Source organism: Bos mutus, chromosome 3 (genome assembly GCF_027580195.1).
Source record: "Bos mutus isolate GX-2022 chromosome 3, NWIPB_WYAK_1.1, whole genome shotgun sequence".
Taxonomy (NCBI): Eukaryota; Metazoa; Chordata; class Mammalia; order Artiodactyla; family Bovidae; genus Bos; species Bos mutus.
The window spans coordinates 83944924-83955333 of NC_091619.1; the positions used below are offsets into that span (position 1 = coordinate 83944924).

General features: G+C 42.0%; 1 protein-coding gene across 1 annotated transcript in view; it reads left to right on the forward strand.

Moving 5' to 3' along the window:
- The window catches only part of LOC102279546 (cytochrome P450 2J2-like), a 31302-nt gene extending 21905 nt beyond the window's left edge, over nucleotides 1-9397 (forward strand). Inside the window, exon 9 of the mRNA XM_070367941.1 lies at nucleotides 6179-9397. Coding sequence (XP_070224042.1) covers nucleotides 6179-6357 — 179 coding nt within the window. The 3' untranslated portion in view covers nucleotides 6358-9397. The remainder of the gene's footprint in view (nucleotides 1-6178) is intronic.
- Nucleotides 9398-10410: the final 1013 nt, after the last annotated feature.

Genomic DNA, 10410 nt, shown 5'->3' on the forward strand with positions numbered 1-10410 from the left:
TGATTTAGCTATGTTCTTAGTTGCTCAATCATGTCCAACTCTTTGTGACCCCATGGACTACAGCCCACCAGGCTCCTCTGTCCATGGGGATTCTCCAGGCACGAATACTAGAGTGGATTGCCATGCTCTCCCTCTGCCAGGGGGTCTTCCCAAACCCACAGATCAAACCCAGGTCTCCAACTTTGCAGGCAGATTCTCTACCGACTGAACCACCAGGGAAGCCCAAGAATACTGGAGTGGGTAGCCTATCCCTTCTCCAGGGGATCTTTGTGATCCAAGGATCAAACTAGGGTCTCCTGCATTGCAGACGGATTCTTTACCAGCTGAGCTACTGGCTCACATGGTAAAGATTTAGTTATAGATACATATATATCTTTTTCTTTCTAGGTTTCCACCTTACTGGTTATTACAAAATATTGCGTATAGTTCCCTATGCTATACAGTAGGTCCTTGTTGGTTATATACATAGTTCTAATCTAGTGTTCTCCCTAACACACTTAGAATTTTCCTACTTAAAGGCCCTTCCATTTTAAGATTCACTAAATTCATATCATATGTATCAATTGTTACATTGCTGCATCACAAAGGTGGCAAACTCAATGACTTAGAACAATAAGTGTATGTTATTGCTCACAAGGCTACAGTTGAACTGAGAGCTCCACTGTTCTTAGCTGGCCTGTCTTGCCCATTAGGGAGGTCAGCTGGCTGAAGGCTGATCTAGGATGACATCAGCTGGGACAATAGGGCTCTTTTCCAAGTTTCCTCCTCCAGCAAGCTAGCCCATCTAGCTTGTGTGCATGTAGAAGACAAGACCCCAGAAGGGAAGAAAGCACACAGTGCCTCCCAAAGGCCAGGCTGGGAACTGGTGACCATCACTCCCACTGCATTCTGGTGCCCAAGCAGGCCATACTGTGAGCCCCAGTTCAAGGGAAAGGGCAAATAGCACGATTTTTATGGGAAGGGCTATGGAATCACACTGCAAATGATGGGGGTTTGGGGAGAGGGGGGAAATTGGAGCCAGTATTGCAGTCAGGTGATCTCACTATCTTTCTTTCTGCCCAAGAAGAGTGATTCAGACCAAGCTAGCAATTTGGGGATCCCCTCAGCTGTGACTAAATGAGGACTAGCGAAGCAGAAACGGAAATAGAAACTGGAAAATCCACTGACTTAAAGTGTCAGCACTGCCGTCAGGTTTATTCCCACCAGACTCCCGTTTTTAGGGCTCAGTTGCTTTGCCTCATACCTGATCCAGCACTTTATAAAGAAAGTTTCCCTGAAGGAACAGGGTGTGAAAAAGCACCCTCCCTTCTCTTGAAAAGAAGGTCAGGTGTGGAATTAGGAGACATGCACAGCTGGGGAGATTACAAAGGTGTTATGCAAACATATATTTTCTTTTCTTCATTTAAGTTTTCCCTTTCGATCCAACAAAGCAGTAGATATCTTCATGAAAGGCAAGAGTCTGAGTCCTCAATTTCCAGAAATATCACTGAATCATGGAGATAAGATTAGGAAGATCTTCTCTCAAAAACCCTAGGTCAATGCTCTCACTTCTAGTGACTGATCTGGTTAGTCAGTGATGGTGAGTTAGTACATGCACCAAGAAGAAAGTCTGTGTTTCCCATAATGCAGGATGAAGCCTTGAAATAAGGTAGCACTCCTTTTCATGACTTATAAATCACACTTAAATCTCCTTTTTACTGGTATCCTTGATCAGCCATATATAGTACTTAGGAGAGCAATTACTTCACAGGTTTGACAAGTGAAAATTGTATATGGTGATGAAAATAAGCAATTTACTCAGAGCCCAGAGCTGGTTACTGATGGAACCAGTAATGTAATCCTGGATCCTGACTCTAAGGGTGCAGTTTTATCCCAAAATATGGATTTTTCTAGGAGAATTTTGGGTATTTATAATATGGCTGATCTGGTGCCATCTAAAACAAATTTTTCATTTCCTGCAATTTAAGCCAATTTCTTTTTTTTTTTTTTCAATTCAGTTCAGTTCAGTTCAGTCCCTCAGTTATGTCTGAAATTTGTGACCCCGTGGACTGCAGCACAGCAGGCCCCCCTGTCCATCACCAACTCCGGGAGTTTACTCAAACTCATGTCCCTTAAGTCAGTGATGCCATCCAACCATCTCATCTTCTGTTGTCCCCTCTCCTCCCACCTTCAAACTTTCCCAGCATCAGGGTCTTTTCAAATGAGTCAGTTCTTTGCATCAGGTGGCCAAAGTATTAGAGTTCCAGCTTCATCATCAGTCCTTCCAATGAATATTCAGGACTGATTTCCTTTAGGATGGACTGGTTGGATCTCCTTGCAGTCCAAGGGACTCTCAAGTTCAAAAGCATCAATACTTCAGTGCTCAGCTTTCTTTATAGTCCAAGTCTCACATCCATACATGACTATTGGAAAAACCATAGCTTTGACTAGATAGACCTTTGTTGGCAAAGTAATGCTTCTGCTTTTTAATATGCTGTCTAGGTTGGTCATAACTTTTCTTCCAAGGAGCAAGCATCTTTTAATTTCATGGCTACAGTCACCATCTGCAGTGATTTTGGAGCCCCCCAAAATAAAGTCTGTCACTGTTTCCACTGTTTACGCATCTATTTGCCATTAAGTAATGGGACTGGATGTCATGATCTTAGTTTTCTGAATGTTGAGTTTTAACCCAACTTTTTCATTCTCCTCTTTCACTTTCATCAAGAGGCTCTTTATTTCTTCTTCACTTTCTGCCAGAAGGGTGGTGTCATCTGCATATCTGAGGTTATTGATATTTCTCCCAGCAATCTTGATTCCAGCTTGTGCTTCATCCAGCCCAGCGTTTCTCATGATGTACTCTGCATATAAATTAAATAAGCAGGGTGACAATATACAGCCTTGATGTACTCCTTTCCCTATGTGGAACCAGTCTGTTGTTCCATGTCTAGCTGCATGTCCAGATCATGTCTGTTTCTTCTTGATCTGCATACAAATTTCTCAGGAGGCAGGTCAGGTGGTCTGGAATTCCCATCTCTTGAAGAACTTTCCAGTTTGTTGTGATCCACACAGCCGAAGGCTTTGGCATAGTCAATAAAGCAAAAGTAGATGTTTTTCTGGAACTCTTGCTTTTTTGATGATCCAGTAGATGTTGGGAATTTGATCTCTGGTTCCTCAGCCTTTTCTAAAACCAGCTTGAATATCTGGAAGTTCACAGTTCACGTACTGTTGAAGCTGGGCTTGGACAATTTTGAGCACTACTTTACTAGCGTGTGAGATGAGTGCAATTGTGCAGTAGCTTGAGCATTCTTTGGCATTGCCTTTCTATGGGATTGGAATGAAAACTGACCTTTTCCAGTCCTATGGCCACTGCTGAGTTTTCCAAATTTGCTGACATATTGAGTGCAGAACTTTCACAGCATCATCTTTTAGGATTTGAAAGAGCTCAACAGGAATTCCATCACCTCCACTAGCTTTGTTCATAGTGATGCTTCCTAAGGCATACTTGACTTTGCATTGCAGGATGTCTGGCTCTAGGTGTGTGATCATACCATCGCAGTTATCTGGGTTGTGAAGATCTTTTTTGTACAGTTCTTCTGTGTATTCTTGCCACCTCTTCTTAATATCTTCTGCTTCTGTTAGGTCCATATCATTTCTGTCCTTTATTGTGCCCATCTTTGCATGAAAAGTTCCTGTGGTATCTCTAATTTTCTTGAAGAGACCTCTAGTCTTTCCCATTCTATTGTTTTCCTCTATTTCTTTGTATTGATCACTGAGGATGGCTTTCTTATCTTTCCTTGCTACTCTTTGGAACTCTGCATTCAAATGGGTATATCTTTCCTTTTCTCCTTTGCCTTTTGCTTCCCCTCTTTTCACAGCTATTTGTAAGGCCTCCTCAGACAACCATTTTGTCTTTTTGCATTTCTTTTTCTTGAGGATGGTCTTGATCCCTGCCTTCTGTATAATGTCATAAACCTCCATCTATAGTTCTTCAGGCACTCTATCAGATATAATACCTTAAATCTATTTGTCACTTGCACTGTATAATCTTAAGGGATTTGATTTAGGTCATACCTGAATGGTCAAGTGGTTTTCCCTACTTTCTTCAAGTTCAGTCTGAGTTTGGCAATAAGGAGCTCATGATCTGAGCCACAGTCAGCTCCTGTTCTTGTTTTTGCTGACTGTATAGAGCTTCTCTATCTTTAGCTGCAAAGAATATAATCAATATGATTCTGGTGTTGACCATCTGGTGATGTCCATGTATAGAGTCTTCTCTTGTGTTGTTGGAAGAGGGTGTTTGCTATGACCAGTGCGGTCTCTTGGTAAAACTCTATTAACCTTTGCCCTGCTTCATTCGGTACTCCAAGGCCAAATTTGCCTGTTACTCCAGGTATTTCTTGACTTCCTACTTTTGCATTCCAGTCCCCTATAATGAAAACGACATCTTTTTTGGGTGTTAGTTCTAGAAGTTCCTGTAGGCCTTCATAAAACCGTTCAACTTCACCTTCTTCAGCATTACTGGTTGGGGCATAGTCATTGGATTACATTACATCACATTGGATTACTGTGATATTGAGTGGTTTGCCTTGGAAATGAACAGAGATCATTCTGTCATTTTTAAGATTGCATCCAAGTAGTATATTTAGGACTCTTGTTGACTATGATGGCTACTCCACTTCTTCTAAGGGATTCCTGCCCACAGTAGTAGATGTAATGTTTGTCTGAGTTAAATTCACCCATTTCAGTCCATTTTAGTTTGCTGATTCCTAAAATGTTTACATTCACTCTTGCCATCTCCTGTTTGACAACTTCCAATTTGCCTTGATTCATGGACATAACAGTCTAGGTTCCTATGCAGTATTGCTCTTTACAGCATCAGACTTTACTTCTATCACCAGCCATATCCACAACTGGGTGTTGTTTTTGCTTTGACTCCATCTCTTCATTCTTTCTGGAGTTATTTCTCTACTTTTCTCCAGAAGCATATTGGGCACATACTCACCTGGGGAGTTCATCTTTCGCTGTCCTATCTTTTTGCCTCTTCATAGTGTTTATAGGGTTCTCAAGGCAAGGATACTGAAGTGGTTTGTTATTCTCTTCTCCAGTGGACCACGGTTTGTCAGAACTCTCCACCATGACCTGTCTGTCTTGGGTGGCCCTACACAGCATGGCTCGTAGTTTCATTGAGTTAGCAAGGCTGTGTTCCATGCGATCAGATTGGTTAGTTTTCTGATTGTGGTTTTCAGTCTATCTGAAACTCTGAATTTCTCAACAACTGGTTACAGGCAGAGTACAAAATAGAGGCATCCTGCATTAACCATTTTCCAAGAATATTTCATTACATGGGAAAGCAAAAAGTAGCAAAAGTCATGCTCACAATTAACTTCAGAGGGTAATCCCACTGATGATATCCAGGAGAATCTTTACTGAGATAGTGAGGAACTATGTAAGATGTTAACGAGGGTTTTTCTGGATTTGGGGATTAAAATATGTTTTAATATTTTTATACTTTTCACACTTTTTTCATTTTTGCCATGAACATATATTAATTAGGGAGAAAGTGAGCTATTAAAACACTCACAAGAGAGATGATGATAGAGTCTTTTGTGGGGTGTTGTTGCCCAAGTTGGGCAAGAAGGCATCGTGAAGAGGAGGGGCTGGGGGAAGCCTAGAGCAGGCAAACACAGGTGGGATGAGATGAGGTTGGCCCTGCATGGGGAACCCTGGCAGGAAGATTCCCGGTCATGATGGGGGAATACTTGACATAGGGAAAAGATGCCTCATACTTGAAAAACCTTGCTTTGACATTTACTTTCTTTTAACTTTCAACATTTTTTTTTGAAAATTGAGAGAGGTAAACACAGAGTTTTGCTTTTGTCCTTACCGTTTGCTAATGGATTTTTGTAAGACTTTTGGCTAGACCACATTTATAGGTCAACCTTGGCTGCTCACTTGCTTCATCCACAGCCTGCCTCTTCACCATTGCTCGACTGTCTGAGTCCTGAAGGCACTGGAGTGTGTGATTGTGGAATGACCTCACTGGGCTTAGGTTACCCCAGGTGGTCGTGATTAAATAAGCTGAGTGCGTAAAGGCTCAGGGCCAAGCAGGCCTGCGATTTGCTCAGGTTTTGCAAGATGTGGTGGAAGATTTCAGTCCTTGCTGGCACAAACCAAATGAGGTACTCATATTTTTGTCTTTTAGGAAAACGGATGTGCCTTGGAGAACAGTTGGCCAGAGCTGAGTTGTTTATTTTCTTTACTTCACTTCTGCAAAAATTTACCTTCAGGCCTCCAGAGAATGAGAAGTTGAGCCTGAAGTTCAGAGTTAGCTTGACCCTTGCCCCAGTCAGCCACCGGCTCTGTGCTGTTCCTCGGGGCTGAAGTTGCTGGGGTCGGGGGAGTGAAGAAAAGCAGGAAGAATGAGCTTTCTCACACACCCCAAGGCAGGGCATCTGCTCAGAAGTGAGGGAACAGCATCCAGTGCCTCTAGGATATGTCACAGGAACTGGACTCAGAGGAAACTGGAACCAAACCCCAGCTTTGCCATCTCCAGTGGGGCCCTGAGCAAATGAGTTATGTTGTGAGTGATTTCGTTTTCATCCAGAAGATTTAAAGTGGACAATGATTCCATCTCTAAAGGAAAATCTACTATATAGATCAGAGGAAATAATGGACTTTAAATGGCTTGGAAACCATAAAGCACATCATAAAAGTCATAGCTGTGATCTGCCTCCTCCCTACTTCCTTACTTAGCTTGGTTTTGCTTCTGGTCTGTTGAAATGGCCTGGGTCAAAGAGGTGCCAAATAGTGGATAAGAGTTAGAAGTTGGGTCTGGGACAGCTATGGAGGTCAGCCAGAAAGGCACTTATACTTGGTAGCCCTGGGCAAGCTTATCCTGCTTCTCCCTCAGACTGACCCCTGGGAAATAGCAGGGCAGGTGGATTCCTGATTTATAGACAGGTTCCTATGGAGAAGGAGTTCCTCTGATTTATCTAAGGAAACACTACCTTAGCCTTGGACACCAGAGCCAATAAGAATGTCACCACAATAACCAAGTATGGAACTCAGGTTCAGTTTAGTTCAGTTCAGTCGTTCAGTCGTGTCCAACTCTTTGTGACCCCATGAATCGCAGCACGCCAGGCCTCCCTGTCCATCACCAGCTCCCAGAGTTTACCCAAACTCATGTCCATCGAGTCGGTGATGCCATCCAGCCATCTCATCCTCTGTCGTCCCCTTCTCCTCCTGCCCCCAATCCCTCCCAGCATCAGAGTCTTTTCCAAGGAGTCAACTCTTCGCATGAGGTGGCCAAAGTACTGGAGTTTCAGCTTCAGCATCATTCCTTCCAAAGAAATCCCAGGACTGATCTCCTTTAGAATGGACTGGTTGGATCTCCCTGCAGTCCAAGGGACTCTCATGAGTCTTCTCCAACACCACAGTTCAAAAGCATTAATTCTTCGGTGCTCAGCTTTCTTCACAGGTTAGGAGGGAACAAATGTGGAAATAGTTTCTGTCATTACTGTGCCTCCTTACCTTAAATCCTCTCATGCATTTACTCCCAGCCCCATGATTGGTGTTAACAACTTGATGGTTGTGATCTTTTAGTATATATTGCTTGTCAGCTTTTGATTGACAAGTATTCCCAGGCTAAACACAACTGATAAGCTCTGGTAAAGTATAGTATAGAAGGAAACAGAAATGCCAGAATCCTGTTAGCCTTCCTGTGTGTGGTCACTGAGGGGCAAAAATGGTATCAATGGAAAGGCCAGGTGCCACTGAGAGTCCCTGGAATTTGGATGCCAACCCCATGCAGACAAATATCAACACACCTATAAAATGGACTTATCCATAAAGAAAAGTTATTTTTCTCAAGTGTTAGAATTTAAGAAATTTAAATATCTCAGAACAAAAAGGCACTTGAGGACATGGGCCTTTTCATCCCTGTTGCTTGGGATTTAGAGAAAAGCTAAATCATGGCACCATTAGAAAGGGAATCAGAAGTAGGAAGAGGAGGCAAGAGAGAAGGAGTGAGAGTGTCTGGCTGGAGCTAGCCTGAGCCTGTCAGAGTCAAGAGTAAGTCTGGGAGAAATAGTTGTGTGTCCTGAAGGGCAGGGAGATGGTATGTACTAGAGTAAAAAGTTAGAACCCCAGCTGCCCACCAGAGTGCACTTTCTTTGTAACCTCTTGAAAAGTTGCATCTCTAGAAAACACCCTAAATGATATTTCTGAAATGAAACCAATCAAACCAGACCTTGAACTTCCCGAGCATCTGAGACCTTGTCATCCGCTCTGGGTTTCTGCAGTCAGATCATTGTCATAGGAGACTGCAAACTGGCCAAAATACTTTCCCTTATCTACTCAGTCTCCTCAACTGTTAAATGAACTCTACTGAATCATCTCCAAGGTCCATTCATGCTCTGCTGTGCATTTTCCATGATTTACTAGAATCATGTTTACTAGAGTCGGTAGGGCAGGCATTTACCTACTCCCTGTGGAATCAATGGAAAACTCTTGGACAGTCATCCTGCCCTAATAGATGCAGTGGGACCCAGACCCAAGTAGCATGTGATCACAATTAACCAGAAAGCTACAGGACACAGGGCTGGGAGTAGCTGAATTTCTGAACTTGCAAAATGTCTCCTTTTTTCCTCAAAGCTCATATTTCAGAGACCCTTAAGTATGAATTCTCTACTGTAAAAGCATTAACAAGGATTTTGTTTTCTGTCCTTTTGTAACTCTCTTATTCCTCATCTATTTTGGAAGCTCCATGTCATCTTTCCCTCTTCCTTTGTGTCTGTATCTGACACATAGCATGCCAGCATATGACATGTTCTGTGACATCGTGGATGAGATGCAGATTTTACTGGAAAGCACCCAGGCTGTGAATATTCCCTTCACCCTCGTCCTCCCTTAGAGACACTGACATGCACAGGCTGCAGTGTTATATAAAGTGAGGTTGGAGGCTGGCCCTTTACAAGTAGATGAGGAGCAGGGCACTCAGGATACCCTGAGTTGTATAGAAACATATTCAGGTCAGGCATGACTGCAGGACATGCACCAAGCAGGGGCTCTAGCAGAGGAGCCACTTCCCACTCCCCTGTGTGTTTACAGACAGGAGGCAGGAGCTGGCAGATGCCTAAGAAACAAGGACAGTGTCCTAGGTGAGTTTCTATGTGTGACCTGAGAACCCCAGAGCCTACCTCCATGTCAAGCTCTTCTCCCTGTGATCTAACTCAAACTTGCTTATTGCTAAGCTACCAAGAAGGAAGGAGGTGGGCACTGAGGATGAGTGCCCAGGGACATTGGTCCATGTCATTCATCCCAAATTCCAATGTATTTTCTCTTCTTAGCAAGATGACACTACTATGTTGCAAATTCCCACCCCCTCCTTCTTGTAAGGGATTCAAGTCAATGCCTCCAGGAAGCCACCTATTGTTCATATTTAACATATTTCGTTTAATATATTAAATATTCATATATAATCAATTAGATTTCAATTATATAGTATATAACATTTTATTGTGAATAAATATAAATGTAATATATATATTAAATCAAGTAACAGTTTACTTTGCATATAATACCTTAAAGTACAGCTGTAGCCTTAAAAAAGTACAACTTGCCAATAATGAACTAGGAAGAAATAGAAATTATGAACATGCCAGTCACAAGCACTAAAATTGAAACTGTGATCTAATAACAAACAAAAACCCAGGGCCGGATGGCTTCACAGGCAAATTCTATCAAACGTTTAGAAAAGAGCTGACATATATCCTCCTCAAATTCTTCCAAAAACATTGCAGAGGGAGAAACACTCCCAAACTCATTCTATTAATATGAGGCCACCATCACCCTGATACCAAAACAAGACAAGGATACCACCAAAAAAGAAAATTACAGGTCAATATCACTGATAAACATAGTTGTAAAATATCCTCAATAAAATACTAGTGAACAGAATCCAACAGCACATTAAAAGGATCATATACCATAATCAAGAGGGGTTTATCCCAGAGATGCAAGGATTCTTCAATCAATGTGATACACCATATTAAAAATCTGAAACATAAAAACCATATAATTTCAACAGATGCAGAAAAAACTTTTGACAAAATTCAACATCCATTTATGATAAAAACTCTCCAGATAGAAACTCTCCAGGGCCTAGAAACAACCTTCCTCAACATAATAAAGGCCGTATATGACAAACAAACCCACAGCAAACATTATTCTCAGAAAAAAAAAAAAAAAAAACTGAAAGCATTTCCTGTTAGATCAGAAATAAGACAATGGTGCCCACTCTCGTCACTATTATTTAATATAGTTTTGGAAGTCCTAGCAATGGGAAGCAGGGGGGAAAAAGATATAAAAGGAATCCAGATAGAAAAAGAAGTAAAACTCTAACTGGTGGCAGGTGACATGACACTATACACAGAA